Genomic DNA, 17,463 nt, shown 5'->3' on the forward strand with positions numbered 1-17,463 from the left:
TATGCTGGTCACTTTTTATCTTCCTCGGGAGAGGGACATACATATAAAAAGCTTTCTCACACGTTTCCATAAGGGTCCAGAGTTTGTGTTTTGATTGCTGAATGTGATATGTGTTCGAAATCAGCAGAACACAGCCAAACATTATGTTATTTTTGTTGTTTTGTTCTTAATACAGCTGATAGTTCAAAAGCTAACCAGATATTCATCTAGACATTTAGAGCTTGCATCATCGTTATAGAAAAGACACACGATGAATTTAGATTATCACCAATGTAGGAATTATATAAAAGTGTTTTGTTTTATAATATAGTTGCCCTGAAAACACAGTCTAAGTTGGCACCTGTTTTCATACAGTCCTTCACAATTGCAATTGATGTAATGTCAGCAATGAGTGATGAATTTGTTTTCTTGTGAAAATAAAGGATGACACTATTGTTCTAAAGGATAAGGAACTTCTGTATCTGCATGGAAATCAAAACATTTCCCGTGAACAGAGCAACAAGGAAAGACTATACATAGCATAGATAAAACATGAGGAGTAATGTTAAGATAAGCAAAGCCTGCCATTAACGTGTTGCTTTACCTGAAAAGTATTCCTGTGCACACTTCCTGCATTGCTGTTTTATATAATAAGAGGTGAATCATAATTAGGAGAGTTTCGGTATCGGGACACACTGAACAACATGGACAGTAATTCAGTCACAAAAAGATGAAGGTGTAAACTTGTTATATTGTCTCCACCCAAAGCAACCAACAGAACACAATAACATAGTGCAACCTCACACACCTAAAGCTATCCACACCTAAAGCTTTGAAAAAGATGAAATTATCATAAAACAATGGCTGAATGGTTGCTATTCATGTGTGCCAGTAAGCCCCAGTGTTAATCTCTACAGTACGTAATGGTGCCTTTCCTCCTTCTCCTTATTAATTACCCAGCTTACTCTTAAACAACAGTGAAATAAAAGAGCATGGGAAATTGTGATCAGAAACAGAAACATTTAGCACTGACGGAATACCATGCAGATAAATGTAATTACCGACCACATATTTGGGCTTCATTGATAGGCGAGGCTCGGAAGTGTGTGTTTGTGTGTGTGTGTTTTTGCACAGGACATGATTTAAAAAAAATAAAAATGTTATTCGAGTTTGGAGCTGCAAATGGGCAGATGACATTCAGCTGTTAACTTGTGCAAGTAATGTGTAAGCATCAAATAATGTCGAAACACTTTTTATTACTAGAACGTGACATAACAAAGGTATATTTTCTGTAAAAGCAGGAATTGCTCCACAGCTTGTAAACAGGAAGAATAGATATTTATGATGAATGGAATATGGATGTGAAGAAAAATAAGTAAATATGTAGCTTCTTGTATATCTTAACACCTTTCCAAATTACCATCCTCTAGTCTGTGTGATGTACAGCATGTAGTAGAAAACAATACATGTTAATGTGAACTAAGTTTGTAATATGAATTGAAAGATGATGTTTATATTTACCTAATGAGGAGTACGGGTATTTCCTGTATTGAAATAGGCTTATTATTTGATATTTTTTAGAAAGAACTGATATAAAAAAGGCGCAATGTCAGTAATATGAAAATATAATAGCAAAGGCTTATAAAATCAAAAGACAGTTATTTACATAAGTCAAAAAGCAGAAATATCAGAAGCCTTAGTGCTTTGAATCACCTTTATTTTCAGCTGAAAAAGCAAGAAACCTTTCGAAAAGCAATGAAGCTTTCTCTTCACAAAGTAAAGGAAAAACTAGATCATATAGCTCAACGATTTAACTTTCCAATTTTAACTCTGAATCCAAGAGTGCTGAAACAGCCTTTTACTACGCATGATTAAAACAGCAAGCGCTGGCCAGCAGAACTACACAAGAACAGTGTCTTTGCCCAGCCAACTGATGTTATCCACCGCAGCCTGAAAATACAGCATGCTATTTGATTAGGGTCATTTTGGACTCTTAACAGCATAGCTGAAACTCTATGTTGCGTAAGAGTGGGTCACAAACGAGGTGAAAGGAGTCTCAAGAAGACCCCTCTGGTTCTGACTGGTTATAGTTTGACACTTCGATGAGATTGTGGTCTGGATCTCTGAAGTAAAGAGAGGTGATGGTCCCCACAGCTCCACTCCTCTTCACTGGGCCTTCCTCTATCTCCACTCCACAGGCCTGAGAGGAGGAGAGAACACCACACAAACCAGAAAGACACTGAGCATTTTAGAGGCACCTTACTCCCAAAATGGTAATAAAATGCCATTGGTAACGCAGGACAAAATGAGGTTTTAGGAAATGATGTGTGAAAGACCTTGAGATGTTCAGCTACAGTAGCCAGAGGGGTTGCGCTGATGAGGCACAAGTCTACAGAGCCTGAGGTTGGATGTTTGGCTTTGGGCTCAAACTCCTGGCCTAGCTGGTGAAGGTTAAACTTCTGCTGCCCGAAGCCCAGAGCCTTACGGTTCCCCTTGAAAGAAGCATAGATGGGATTAAGCGTGGGTGTTGATTAGAGTTGGAAAGATCAAGGTTCCTCATATGTGACTGAATGCGAAGAGGCGTTTTCAGCTGACACACAAGCAAAGCCTGCCATCTAGTGGATGGTCTCGCAAACCAAAAGCACAAGAATTTCACTTCTCCTGATCCATGTTTTAATAAGGGTTGTTTGGAAATACAACTTACTTTAAACTACCAAAAAAAACAATACATTTAACGGACGAAGCACATTGCATACCTTGAAAGTGATAACCTCCATGCCCAGGACTGAGGTATAGAAATTGATGGTGTCTGGCACACTTTTCACTGTTAGGACCAAATGATCCAGATGGCTCACATTAACTGGACAGGCACTTTTGAAACGGAAAACTCCCAGTGTTTGAAAGGAGGCCGTCTGCAAATGATAGGACAAATCAATACTAGCAGCGTTCCTACGGCAAGAGGTAAATTAGATGCAAGACATTTTTAAGACTTTTGAAATGCCAAACTGTAGAGAAAAACAACATTAATAACACTAGGTTAAGCAAAATGATGAATAAAACACAGTATTTGGTCCAGTGAAAAAATAAGAATTATATTTATTTTTTTATTTGGTGGGGCTTTGCCATTATTTGATGTCAGGCTATTTAAAAAATGCACAACTATTTAAGCCACACTTAATGTGTCACAGTAGACCTACATGTTGCTGCATACCATGCTGATCAGTTTGGCACAGACGAATTTAATAATTAGGCCTATGTATAAATACAAATAAATGAATGCTCCCAATTTTTATATATATACAGTATATTAGGACTACATTAGAAAAAATGTATGCTGCACGGCTGCACCAACAGCGCCGCCGTGTGGTGATTTCTCGAAAAGCAAAACGTTGCTCTATAATGACGGATAATGATCCCTAGTCGTTAAATCTATATTGAGTAGCGTTATGAGATAGCTATGGCCGCAATTTTTAAATCGATCGTTTATTTTTCGTAGTTCCACATTCTCTACAGTTAAGTCTGAAATGTCACTAAGTTTCAGCAATGTCGGCCCTACAGGAAAACAGTATGAGTCGAGCGTGGGAATAGATAGGCCTGTAACGTTAGCGTTTTGGTAAAAGAGCAGTTAAGGTTCATTACATAACCTATTTTACCTTGACACAGTCCCTCTGAAGGTGCCACACACGACCCACAGCTGCCCGGAGCGCCATCCTCGCCGTGGAATAACACCGGCACTTCCTGGTTTTAACAGAGTATGTGGACTGCTGTGAACTAGCTCCCTAGTGACCAAAGTGAGTGACCAATGTTGTACTCTAATCGAAACAATACTTTTTAAGGTTCATTCAATCGAAACAATACTTTTTAAAGTTAAACACTAGTCTAAGTTAATGAACATCTCTTGTTTAGGAACATGTCAATTAATGTTATTCTAGCAAATATCTTATTCGTGCAGGAATTTATTTTTTATTTATTTAATACCTGTCGGTAGGGAATGGATCCTACCAGTAGGGGTGGTAGCAGCGATATGACCAAATGCTTCATTAATGATTACACAGCAATATTAATGATTACACATTTTGTATAATGTGATAAAGAGCGCAATGGTTGTAATCTGTAATGCTAAAACTAATGGGAAGCAAACCCAACTATCATTTACCTGCACATCACTATAAACATTCATCATCCGAAATTGTAGGAATCAGCTTTAGAGGAAATTTAAAAAATAAAATAAAAATCACATCAAAGAATACATGGAAATAAAAGTATATTTATACAGTTTAATATATAAGATATAATAACTAATAATGTGTGCACCTGGATGTATATTAAAATTACCAAAGAGCATAGTGACTGTACATAATGCATACCTGCAATGCATTTTGAAGCATAACAACTTGTTTAATTCAGCGGTTAGTTTCATTTGACACCCAGTTAACATACTGCACTGGGTGGGTCACAGAACAAGGCCAAAACCAAAGGCGTGGCCTAAGAGGGAACATACATTTAATTTACATGTTTATGGTATTCAATAATGACAATGCCTTGCATTCAAACGTTTATGTCCCACAAAGTGAAGTAATAATTGTGGCAAAGACATCAAACAGTGAGACAAGAAACATGACAGGATGGCATTGAGAGCGATGCCCTATTCTTCCTTTAGCCAGTGTTCCTGATCATCAACAGTGCTATTAAAACCTACAGAATTTCTAAATAAAATAAAAAGGAACTTTAATACATTTTTAAAAGGTAATAAGTCTTCATTTAAGATTTTTAGTAATTAACAACAGTTTTTTTTAACAAGAGCATACATTTATATCATGGTTTGTATTTCCCTACTTTAACTTTAGCATGTATTGCACACTGATATGGAGCATCTGATCATGAGGGAGGAGGAGGGTACATTGGGCGAGCATCTTTACTTCTAAAGGAGCCTTTTTAAGACAGAAGGACAATGATGTCATTTTTTTCCCCCCTTAGACTTGGTAAATGTCTGTCACTTAAACCTTTGGATAAATAACTTAAGTTGCCACTTGCACACTTAGTTGTACATTTCTTGTAACTTCATCTGTTATTTAAAACTTAATTCATCTGTCAATAATTATAGAAGATCCCATGTGTTAATGGAAAATAAAACCGTTCAGCAGAAATCACTTTGACACAAAAAAATTAAAAGTAAATTTACATGTGGGAAAAAAAGGCAAAAGCAACCATATTATTTTTTTTGACACCATGCCTGTTAGTATAGTTTTTTTCAGGTGGGAAAATTCACATGCCAAGAACTTGATATCAACCCAATGTCTACTACCAATATTGAGACATCCCTAAATTTCTGGTATGGATACTACTCAATCATTTTGAATGATCAAGAAAATAAAGATGTTATCATTCCAAACTAAACTTGCACTTTGCAAAAGTAACCTAGTATAGTTGATCTATAGCATATACTAGTACATTTTATAGATCAGAAACAATTGAGCACAATCTGAGGATGCTCATTGTATATGCCACACCAAAATAGTAATTTCTTTCAGGTAAACAAAAAAAGGACTTTTTACAAGTCACGATGTAAATGGAAAGCCAAATAACATCACAATCTTTAAATGATTCTGCTCTGTAGTCTGTACGCTGATACAACCAATTTGTTTAATACCAAATTTAGAGATGCTCTGATAAAGAGTTGCCGCCAACACTACCCTAAACTTCATATGAGATAATTTACAATCCAAAACCAATTCACTGATACAAAGTATGATTCAAAATTATTTTTACAAGCTTATTTACAGCCAATACCGTGAACTGGTGTAACTAAAAACTGTACCAATACCCAACGTCTGATATAGAAGGCGCCTTTTAGGAGCTAATACAAAAGACCAGATGTGCCAGAACTACCTGCAGGTATGCAGCATTTATAAACCAGGGGAATCTTTATGGAGATACAGGCCTGCTTGTGAGCATGGGATGATACAAATTAAACTGCTTGGTCACTTCAGGTTGATTCAAACAGCATGCATTGCTTGTGCCTAACTTTGGACTGCCATTATAAATGTCTTACTAGAGTCTGAATATGTCCCGATGTCACTGTATGGAGCTCCCCAAATCAAACCTGTGACTGCATTATGATCAAACTCACAAATGGTATGAAAAGTGAACAGTGGAGACACATTTCCTCAACGCCTCTAATGGGCTTGGGATATTCGATTACTTAGGGTGAGAAAAAAGGCTTTTAGTCTTTTCTTTTATGAGCTACACCACACTCTCTCGGTTGGCCGATACCAGGACAGCCCTGCGGCAGATGGGGCAAGTGGAGTTTTCGGACAGCCAGCGATCGATGCAGTGCACATGGTACTCATGTGAACAAGGCAGCTTACGTAGCTTGTTACCTTCTGCATACTCTGTTATGCATACACTGCAAGTCTTCAAGGCGTCACTCTCACCAAAGTTGCGCATGGAGAGGTTGTCAATTTGCTCTTTGGTCAGCCCTTGGGGCTGGTCCTCGTCATCATCATTTAGGAGGAAAAAGTGGGCGAGCCGCAGGAAGGGCAGTGAGCTGGGTTCCTCTAGGCTAATAGTTGGTCTAGGCCGAGCCCTGCCACCGGCGGCAGGTGGACCAGTGGCAAGGCCTTCATCCACTTCAGTCTCAGCTGTCCTTGTTCTGACTCCAGCAGATACAGGCGGTTCATCAACGTCAGCAGCAGGAGCAGCAGCAGGAGGTTGAGGAGCATCTGGGTTGTTGAGGGCATCAGCCAAATCAGCAGGTGCAGTGGCTCCACGGTTTGAATCGGAAGAATCAGAGTCTGAGTCCATGAGGTAGCCGAGTTCACCAAAACCGGTCATAATCTGCCGAATCATAGATTGGAGAGCCATTGAAGTTGCCTCTCCCAAACCCGCATCAGAGATTCTTCGGATAGGGATGCGAATTGTACTGACATAGGTCCTCACACCAGCACGCTCGGAGCGTGAGAAAGTCCTACGAAATCCACCACGCTCACTCTCATAAAGAAATGTGTTGTTTGAGTTCTGGGACCGCGAGCGCGTACGACTAGCAATGCTGTCTCTTTGGCGATATTCGCCTGGACGCACACGACGCACTTGGAGATCGAGCATAATAGTGGGGGGACGGCGCCCTGCTGCGCCCCCTTCCCCTCCAGCAGCTTCGCCTTCCTGCGCTGCAACATTTTGGGCCTCAGGGACCAGTTCTACGCCAGCCCTAGGTGGCTGAACTTCACCGTCAGCAGTGCTTTGCCTGGAAAGAACGTGTTGTCGAGTCCGAGAACTGCCCTCTACTTGAGGAACAGCGGGGGCGCTTGTAACGGGGTTGGGGCCTTGAGAACTGTGAGCGTGACGTGGATTATTGAGACCATCCAGCTGCTCCAAGTTGAGAGGGGAACGACTCCTGGCTAAGCGGGCCCTAGTCCTGCGTGGTTCTGGACTGCGGCTGCGGGCTCTCCTTTGACCTCTGCGTAAAGAAGGAGAGAGTGGGGGTTGTACTGGTAGAGCAACAGGCGAGATGGGAGGTTCTTCTAAAACTTCTTGTGAAACAACCTCTTCTAGTTCAGGCTCTGGTTCCATTATGACAGCCAACTCCTCTACGACCGGTTCTTCCACCACTTCTGTCTCCATGGGGACCGGTGGTTCAGCATTTGCCACCACTTCTTGACCTTCTGATGACGGATCTGAAGACTCGTCTGGAGATTGCTCAAGTGAATCCCCTGGAGATACCTCAAAGGCTTGCTCCAAAGACTGCTCCTCTGGAGATAACTCAAAGGTTTGGTTCAAAGACTGTACCGGAGACTGTGCCAAGGATTGTGCCAAGGATTGCTCCATGGATTGCTCCATGGATTGCTCCATGGATTGCTCTAAAGACTGCTCAAAGGACTGCTCCGGAATCTGTTCCAGTGACTCCTCCGGTGACCGCTCCAGTGACTCCTCCGGTGAACGCCCAAGTGACTGCTCCGGGGACTGCTCTGGTGTGCCCTCTGCTGCTTCAGACTGCTCTGGTGTGCCCTCTCCTGCTTCAGCCTGCTCTGGTGTCCCCTCTCCTGCTTCAGCCTGCTCCTGGGATCGCTCTCCTGCTTCAGCGGCTGCCTGCTGTTCAGCCAGGTTGCGATTAACACTGATTTCCAGACTGAAGCGAAAATCCCCACTGTTTGGGTTGGTCTGGCTCACGGCCCGCCAGGACTGGTTTCCACGATGACCAGTTCTGGTCGTGTTGCCTGTGCGCCTCACAGTGTTCAGCCAGTCCAAGAGGCTATCCCCATTAGCAGGATCCTCAGAGCTTTCTGGTGGTTCTGAAATCAGGAGTTAACAAGTGACATATCAGAACTGAAAATGACAGCAAATCGCAGTAAAAAAAAAATAAAAAATTCAAAGAAATGGCAAACTTACCACTTGGATCCTCTCCACCTTCAGTACTGGGGGTGTTGGTCTGTTGTTCCGGACCATCTTTGATTTGCTGAAGTCTATTAAGCAGCTCATCTTCTGTTACTTCTCCTGAAAGATACATTACAAAACAATACAGTTTATTATCTAAAAATAAATTATTTTATGGCAACAAAACCTTTTCCTTTTATTTAGTGTTCGGTTTACTTCCACTTCTCTAATCCGACCACAAAAGTAACCTAGCAGAAACACATTACAGGTGGCTTGAAGGAGTTCCAAGCTTAACGTCCTGAAATTATAAACATTCCAAGACAAAATTGTGTCTGTTGAAAAAAATATATTTTAAAGAAAATAAATGGTTTTAACTTTGGGACTGTATCGACCAATAGGGCTGGTCGTTTATCTTTGAACACAGCAACAGGACAATACTGAAAACCTTCCAGACTTACCAGGGCATGCCACCGTCCACTCAATGCCCTGTCCTTCAGGGGTGCTCCGCTAAAGGATGCTCCAATTTACATTCCCCCTGCCACTGTCCAGGCACAGAAACGGATTGGGCATCTTCAGTAGTTCAAAGTGCATTTAGAGCATAGTGAGCAATCCAAAATTATAGGTATGTGGTGAATTACCATGGAGCAATTTAACTTTTTTTTTTACCAGACATGCCTGTTATGAATCTAACCTTTACTCATGTGACACTGTAGCTTACTTGTAAGCCCCCCTGGATGAATGCTGATGTGTTCCACCTGACATTTTGTCTACACTATAGTTTTGAGTAAGCCATAGGGTTTTTAACAACTAATAATGTATTGATTTAAGTTTGTTTTAAATCTTTTTTAGCAATTGAGGGTTTAAGCATTAGATGTAAAGTAAGAAAGACTACCAAACATGTGGAACCAAAGGCCAAATGACTAATAACCTTTGTATTTGCTTAAAAGTAAACAAATGTCAACATTTCCACAGTCACCGATTACTGTCAGATGAAATAAGACTAGCGCAGCTAGATAAAAGGCTTCATGTTTGTTGGTCTATCTCATCCATGTTAATTGTATGCACCATTATACCGAGGCAAATTCCTTGTATGTGAAAAGATCAGAGACTTGATTCAGATTATATTACCTGGGGTGCCCAACAGATTGTTGTCTCTCATGAGACGATAGTCCTCATCACTGAGATTGTTGACAAACTGGTAGAAGGACTCTTCCCTGCTCAGGCGGTCCTGTTGTCTCCTGCGTTGTGACTCTGGCTGGTCACTACCACTCTGGTCTAAACTGTCGGACCCCTCCATTGATTCAGAGGGGAGGGAAGTCAAGGGAATGTCTCAAATCTTCACCAAGATCCAGCTGCTACAGCCAAAAACAAACAATACAAATATATAATAAATTGTACATCAGGTACAGAAGGATACGTCCTAATCCTCATCTTATTCTAAGAATTAAAGTAATAAACTACACTAATAAAATATAGCCTACTCAGATTAAGTAACGAGGTTCACTACTAAAAAGGCACATTCAAATTTTTTAATTGACAACTTTTAGTATTTCCACTCAGTAAACTATGAATCATCAGGGTTCCTGCAGCTGGTCCATGTGGTAAGGCTATTAAAGTGAAAGGTTTTTGTGAATAATTTCATATTATACATGATGTTACCAATTATTTTGAGTTTTTATATTGCAATTTCAGATTTTTTTTATATAACGCCTATACAACATGTTTAGACTGAATAAAGACATTTTATAACCAATTAAGGTTATATTCTTAGATTCGTGAATTTTAATGCATTTTAAGACGTTTGAAGGATCTGCAGGAAGGAACCCTGGGCACATGAAAATTTCCAATTTCTTGCCGATGAGTGTAACGGCCGACTCAGTGCAGTGCTATCAAGTAGGGAAATTTTCACCTGGGGAAACCACTGGTCGGTCAAACTACAACAACACAACACTACTCACTCAAAATTAGAGCAGATCATCGACCCAGCAGGTAATGTTAACAAGGTTCACGTCCAAGGATTACAAAGCAAACTGACATGCGAAGTACTATACACAACACCGGATGCACGAGCTACTGCGTTTAACGTAACTTATTTTCCCTGAACACGTTATAAAATATCCATTAACAGCTATAAGTAATAACATTCTCAATGTGTTTTTTGTGTTAAATTGTTATTCCCGTGGTAAAGCAATATGTTGTTCAAAGTCGAGATAAAAACAAAATGGCATCATCTAGCAAAGCTTACGTTAGCCAGCTAGCTAATAGCACCGCAAATACCGACAACATCAACCGCTGCTAGGAGTAGGACACACTGTGTCGGTGATAACTAACATGTAAAGGTAATACTTATGGGGTGCGTAAATTACCATTTGTATCGTTGGCTCAAAAAGCTTGTGAGAGGACCTTCTAACCCGGTGATGTCAAGCTTCTCCTACGCTAAAGTTAGTTAGCTTCTATGTCAACTAGCCGAGTGACCAACCTCATACGCTACAAACAGGAATTTTACCATTAGCTGATGCTAACTTAGCCAGTTACTTCGCGAGAAGTGTCCTCAGCCACATTAGCTTCACAAAAACACAAATTTACTGCCAATGTTGCTGGTGTGGGGACACATGGCGTGCATTTTACACGTGCCTCGTTTATTGTTATCTACTAAAAGAATAGGGGAGTTTTATTACATTTACGTTGATGATGCTAGTAGCATTACTGCAAGCTAACTAAAGCTAAGCAAACGACGTCAACCAATGACGTTCACAACCAGAGCAAACAAGCTAAAATTAGCCAGCTAATGAAAATAGAGACAATCCGAAGGAAGACACAGTCTGTCACTAAAGCCATGTTACATTACCTGCTCAATTATGTCAGTACCAATGCAATCGTACCAACCAGTTGTCCTTCTAATATTCTCTGATAAACGTTTCACTGTTTTGCAAAGTGAGCTTTCAGGATTCCATTTTCTTTCTTTCAGGAAGGCTACAATGATGTCCCGGAAACTGAGAGACTTTAGTCGTTTTTCCCTGAGTTTAACCACCCAGGTAGCCACATGCACTCAGTTTACGGCTGCCAATAGTAACGAATGAGGCGGGGTGAGTGTACGGTGCCTGATGATTGAGACTGCCTGAAAGACTACACTTGGGGCAAAATAATCCCTCCGTCTACTGAAAAGAGCATTCGAAAAAGGATGTTTGTTTTGAACCTTTTGAACAGAGTATCACTGTTCACCTCTAGCGTCACTTTGTGGTCGCACATGCAAATACTCTTACTGTCGAATTCAGGCTAGCTACAGAGGAATATATGATAAAATCATTTATTTTATGTTCAATCATGCTTCATTAATGTGCATGTACCCAAGCTACCAACCTCGTTACAAATGCAACATTTAAATATTTGTAGTTGTGTGTTTTATAAATTGTCATCATTCTTTTGTTTAGAAAAGGGAATAGCCTACAAATGGTCAATGTTAAGGACAGAATGTCATAACATTGAGTCATTCTCCAATGACCGTTTAAATGAAAATATAACTTGCATACCATATTTGGGTAATTCTTCAACTAGGTCATACTTTGGTGTCCTTGGCAGACAGAAAGAAAACAAAAGCACATTTTCTATTTTTAAATGTTGTTTCACTTAATTTAACCTAAAATAACTTTATAAAAAATGAATGGTAGAACAGGCAATATTTCTATATAAAAAGTTGCATTTTATATGTGGTTTTGGCTATACCTCCTTTGTCCCATGGTCCGGTTTTGGACATTCAACACTTCTTAATTGTAAAAATAAATATTGATAAAATACTACTTTAAACATTTAATAATACAAAAAAGTCTATTTTAATTAGTTATATCCTGTGTTGTTAGAAATATTGGTATTTTATGTATTATTTCATGACAAGAACACCTGTACCTTGATTTTACCATCCTTTCCAACACACTTAACAAAATGTGCATTATAGATGTTTTCTTATAGGTTTGTGTACTAGGTGATCACAGCATAGTCATTTGACAGTAGAGCACATGGCTTGACGAGAAATTCAGCTCCATGGAGTAAACAGACAACCGAAGAAGTCAAGATAAAGGTTGGCTAAATCAAGAATGTGCTAATTGTTTGTCAATTCCAAACAACTCATATTTCCTTTAAATTATAAAATAATAAGAAAATAACCATTGTATGCGGTTTATTTTTGAGTACATTTAATGTTAACTCTAAAAAGGACTTTTTCAAGCTGATGTATTAGCAGATATTTAAAATAATATGACAAAATGTAATTTCCAATACAGTCATTTCCAACACTTTTTGATGTGATGAAGGGACTGTGTTGGAAATGACTGTGTTGGAAATGACAATGGCGTTGTTATAAATGCTTTTCATTTGGCTTATATAACTAGAAAATATGCATAATAAATTAAAGAGTTTAAAAAAACATGTTATTAGCTCATTCACATACACATTTTTCAACATTGCTGTTTGTCACATGTCATTTTCAACACATTCTGTCATTTCCAACACACAGTCATTACCAACACAGCACATATTTTGAAGTAAAAATCATAAATAACAACAAAATAGCATAATTTTTTTAAATATTTTTTAAATTGTTCAGCTATTGTTACAATTAAACTATACTGATTTAGAAAAATCATGGTTGTGCCATGAAAGAAATTGATTGAAAGACTTTGGTGGAATAGCTAAAGCAGATTTGCATCTTCACAATGGGAAAATACTATCCTTAAAGCTCCCATATTATACACTTTTCGGTACTATTATACACCATATTATATGGTCTTAGTGGTCCCTAATACGTTTTTCTTTAATTGTTTGCTGAAAAAAACTTTCAGATAATTTATTGTACTATGCTGATGTTCAGCTAATCTCACAATGGCCTATTTTTTAAAAAGAGCTGCAGCTCCCCTCGTAAATATACAATCTTTGAGCTCCCCCCGCCCCCTGTCCGGAAGCGAAGCCAGATACGCCTCGCCCTCTGTCTGTCGGGGCCGTGGACCAATAAGAAATAGGGGTGTGGGCTGCACAGTGGAAGCTTCTGACTTTCCAGTTTTTGAGGTCAGAAACGAGGAGAATTCTGACTGGAATATATTGGGGGGGGGGGGGGGGGGCGTTCAGAAAGGGGGAGAGTGAGAAAAGGAGAGACTGTTATTTTTTTAAATATTTTGGCAGTCTCTAGGCACACCGTGGACCCATGGATATGTTAGAACACATTTAAAAAGTGCATTTAGCATAATATGTGACCTTTAAAACCTTGAACATAAATTATTTTTGTACATCTGGTCACATCTGTCTGTGGAACTATTACATATTTTGAAAACACAGGCTAAGTTCATAGTTTTGTTTAAAAAGTACATTTTTGCAGTGTGTTGGAAATGACGATTTCCTCTGGTTGTTAGAACAAGATGGCAAAAATGATATATTATAAATAATTTTAGCTTTTCCACTATCAGGAAATGTTTCTTCACAAGATTGAGAACTGTAACACATCAATACATTTCTCAAAATAATTATTAGATTTCCTAAAACTTTCAACACCAAAAGTAGTACCTAGTTGAAGAATTGCCCATTTAGTCATATAGTCTCCCGTCCTGTGTCTACTAAACAACATAACACATTATACCACATACATGTGTTGTTTAAGGAATTGTTGCATGTCTGCCCCATATTTTTTGTGTTATATGAACTCGCTTGCTCACACCTTCATCACTCTGTGCAACTTGTTTTTCAGACAGCAGTGGGTACTGAACTTTTCATGTTTCCGTGGTGAATAGTCATCATGTCTATACATTTACAGCGGCCACTGCTTCCCACACACTGTCAAATGATGATTAATGAACCTAAAAAAGTAAATAAAATTTACGAAAATAACTTTAGAGGGATAGTTCGGTATTGTTGAAGTGGGGTTGTATGATGTACTTATGCATAGTTAGTAGGCCTATGTTACCAATATAGATAGCCGCCTGTCAGAGCAGTCACACTCACAATAAGGACTAAGGAGATAGCAGAAGTCAGCCTGTTGCAGAGGGGGCCAGCAGGAAAACCTGTTTTTCGACCCATATATAAATGCTTACCTAACAAATAAATATCTGTTCAATTGTAGGCTAAATTTAAGACGCTATACAGCACTGGCAGCCGTTTAAATTAGCACACGCGTAGTTCAGCCACATATTACTACGCCAACTCCCGCCAGTGCAGTGCAGTGTATCAGTCCGTAACTCAGAACTGAGAAAAATCCTTAATTTAGTGTGTACAATTTAATGGATATTTATCTTTGAAGGAGGCATTCATATACATAAAGAACTGGCCCCCTCTGCAACAGTACAATGCTGTCTTCTGCTACAGCAACTTCTCCCCAAAATTCCTTAAAACGACTGCGCTGATAGCAAAAATATTGAACTCTCTAAAAAATGTTGACAACGGAAGAGTATAAGGGCCACTGGAAAGGAAAAAGATCTTCCCTGTGGCCCTTATACTCCGTATTTGACAAAGGTCAAATTATTTTAAATATCTTTCTCTAAAAGTATTTTGCTTAGCCAATTAATTAATTGGCCAGTGGCAGCTTTGACAGACACATTTGGGGTCATTTTCCCTAAATCCTGGAAATACAAAACTATCGATGCTATTGGCTGGTTGTAGAAATCCTCTGAAATGGCTTATATGCTAAACTATTGTTAAGACACAAAACGAGGATTTAACTAGCAGTAGACCTGTGCCATTTATCATAATTCAACATAGCAAATTAGTCTGAAAGGTTCGTCTTTTAAAGAAGTTGCTTTCTATTAGAACTAATCTGCCAGCTAAACAATACAATGTGTTGGAGTAATTGTGTAGTTTGTGGGTTATTGTGATTCGACTCAATGAGTACAAGCCCTCGCCAACATTACGATAACATGCAGCAACAGACATGCTGATTCTTTCAAAATGTGACTGTATAGTGTTCTCAGTGATGATAAAAAAAACACACACAAACAATTCCCCTAATGCCAAACGTGGTTATAATGAGAGAGTCTATGTCTGTCCATGCAGTGTGAGCACGCACTCCCAAAACAACTAGGATCTTGTTTAATAACCACAGGTGTACCTGATCCATTGCATTAGACATTCCATTTTATAATTTGCTTGCTCCCTTATCTGCTATGGGTGACTAAAGAACAAAAACAATGTTAATACCACCTGACAATTTTAGAGGCATACATCACAGGATCTGTTTATGGTCTGAGACAGTATCTCCAGCTCCAATTAAGCATGCCAGTATGAGTTGCCGTGTGGAACACCGCAGCAGAGCTCAAGAGTTATGGATGAGCAGTCACTCTAGCAATGTCTGACCCTGTGTGCTAATTAGATATGACATTAAAATAACATGAGCCAAAGCTGGACTCAGAAATTAAAACGACTTTCGTCCGGGAATATTCCAATATAACAAATAAGGAAAGACTAATTGGATTGATTACGGTGTTATTAACACAGTTTGTGGTAGGAGCAAACATTTAATATAAAATATTATTCATTCCCTTTACTATTATTGAAGTAGTAGTATTATTGAACAATAAGTTGTTTGTAATATAAAATGTTTTCACATAATGCCTTCCTCAGCCCTTTGTTATTGTGATTTTAAATTGCCAGTATTCCAGTCTGTAACTTGCTACAGCATTGGGTGGGCGGTAAAAAACACAACCCAACTCTCTTCAGAAAGCAGCATTCAAAATCGTATTTTAATTTGTATATTTACTCCATAAACATTATTACAAAACTCAGCAAGTTACCAATATTACATTATCACCATACAGGCTTGATCACAAATATTTAAAACCTTTGCAACAGTTACAACAAAACAAAAAAACAAAATAATACTCAAATAATTTACATGAAATTCTATAAAACAGCAAATTGTTCACAAATTATATATTTTTTTCCATTTTTTTCTTCGCTTATTTGTGTTTTGCACAGTAACACAACACTCTCACAACAAGATCATGGTCTTATTACAAAACTCCCGACAAAATGTAAATATTTCTAGTTTTCTGTTGATACTTTCATATTTTGGTTTTTAAAACCAGAAACTTGTCATTGTATATCCTTTCCACTGCCCATAGAGGCGCATAAAAGGTTACTCACACACACAAATACTTCACAGCACTTTCTAAGAAAAATATACACTTACAAAATATGTTACAAATTGGCACACAAAAAATATACAAGATTTTGTAGTGTCAAGAGTTCATTAAGATTCCTTCTGGTAACAACTCTAGACAGTATATATAAAGCTCGGTCATCTTTTAATGAAAAGAGAAAAGTAATTCCAATCAATGTCAAAGAATCATGAAGTGAATACATCAAACATAACACTATAATATACATTCATAAAGAGGGTTAGGTACCTAATCTATTTTGCATTTATTTTTTGTTAACTCTGGGAGAAAAAAAACATAATTAAAAAGCAAAAAATTAAAACAATTGTCAGCTTTCTTAGCACCATTAACATGAGGCAGCTCAACAGTGGCACAGTTTAAAAACAAAAAGAAGAAAATAAAGAAAAGTATGAACTCAGAGAAATACATTCAATTTGACAATAGGCAGAAATGAGAGAAGGCAGACTTAATGGGCTTGCAGCCCATGTGGAGCTTCCCATCAGCAGCTTGTCTTGGTCCTAACCCTGATACACTGGAGAAAAGAAACAAAGGATCATGGCGGAGAGAAGAGGGAAACAGACAGAAAGATTGATAATGATTCTTGCCATATGCAAGCAATCAATTAGTATCACCTGTGCGTCAGAATTACCATATCCAGTGTGACAAGGCCTGTTTTTTTTACCTCAAGCTTCAATTTGTCTGCACATCTCCATGCAGTCTTGTGTAATTACTGCTATGTTTGAAAATTGTATTTAATGTGCAAAAGATAGAGAGAAATATAGGCTTATTGTTTTAGTATATATTTGTAAAATATACTCTTGTAACCATTTGAAGAGGTTCTGTAATTATCCTGATTTTCATTGAATGTATAAAATCTTAATATTTTAAAACAGATGAAGCGCAATTGTATGGTTAATTTTAAGGTTGATTTATTTCAGGGTAGTGAGGCAGTGAATGAGCCAAAAGTAATTAATATAAATAG

General features: G+C 38.5%; 2 protein-coding genes across 4 annotated transcripts; both read right to left on the reverse strand.

Moving 5' to 3' along the window:
- Positions 1–1,698: 1,698 nt before the first annotated feature.
- On the reverse strand, positions 1,699–3,750 carry glod5 (glyoxalase domain containing 5). Its single transcript, XM_080036145.1, has 4 exons — positions 3,633–3,750; positions 2,736–2,891; positions 2,316–2,471; positions 1,699–2,179 (listed from the first exon to the last, which is right to left on the reverse strand). The coding sequence occupies exons 1-4, from the start codon at positions 3,687–3,689 to the stop codon at positions 2,036–2,038; spliced, it is 513 nt and encodes a 170-aa protein (XP_079892271.1). The 5' UTR covers positions 3,690–3,750; the 3' UTR covers positions 1,699–2,035.
- A 771-nt stretch (positions 3,751–4,521) lies between these two features.
- rlim (ring finger protein, LIM domain interacting) lies at positions 4,522–11,325 on the reverse strand. 3 transcript variants are annotated; one of them, XM_080035948.1, is made up of 4 exons: positions 11,198–11,325; positions 9,478–9,701; positions 8,365–8,469; positions 4,522–8,267 (listed from the first exon to the last, which is right to left on the reverse strand). In XM_080035948.1, exons 2-4 carry the CDS (start codon positions 9,644–9,646, stop codon positions 6,223–6,225), a joined length of 2,319 nt encoding a protein of 772 aa, XP_079892074.1. In that variant the 5' UTR covers positions 9,647–9,701; positions 11,198–11,325; the 3' UTR covers positions 4,522–6,222. The 3 variants fall into 3 exon arrangements, with proteins under 3 accessions (XP_079892074.1, XP_079892073.1, XP_079892075.1); XM_080035947.1 differs by having other exon boundaries at positions 9,478–9,704; positions 11,198–11,321; XM_080035949.1 differs by lacking the exon at positions 11,198–11,325 and adding an exon at positions 10,716–10,830 and having other exon boundaries at positions 9,478–9,704.
- Between the last annotated feature and the right edge of the window lie 6,138 nt (positions 11,326–17,463).

Source organism: Ammodytes marinus, assembly GCF_949987685.1.
Source record: "Ammodytes marinus genome assembly, chromosome: 10".
Classification (NCBI taxonomy): domain Eukaryota; kingdom Metazoa; phylum Chordata; class Actinopteri; order Uranoscopiformes; family Ammodytidae; genus Ammodytes; species Ammodytes marinus.

Excerpts from the sequence above, each read along its gene's own strand:
- glod5 (XM_080036145.1), bottom strand. The coding sequence starts at position 3,689 with ATGGCGCTCCGGGCAGCTGTGGGTCGTGTGTGGCACCTTCAGAGGGAC. Across the intron at positions 2,472-2,735 it reads TGGAGGTTATCACTTTCAAG|GGGAACCGTAAGGCTCTGGG; the intron begins GTATGCAATGTG and ends GCTTCTTTCAAG. Across the intron at positions 2,180-2,315 it reads CTGTAGCTGAACATCTCAAG|GCCTGTGGAGTGGAGATAGA; the intron begins GTCTTTCACACA and ends TCCTCCTCTCAG.
- rlim (XM_080035948.1), bottom strand. The coding sequence starts at position 9,646 with ATGGAGGGGTCCGACAGTTTAGACCAGAGTGGTAGTGACCAGCCAGAG. Across the intron at positions 8,470-9,477 it reads CAATCTGTTGGGCACCCCAG|GAGAAGTAACAGAAGATGAG; the intron begins GTAATATAATCT and ends TGTATCTTTCAG. Across the intron at positions 8,268-8,364 it reads AGGTGGAGAGGATCCAAGTG|AACCACCAGAAAGCTCTGAG; the intron begins GTAAGTTTGCCA and ends TCCTGATTTCAG.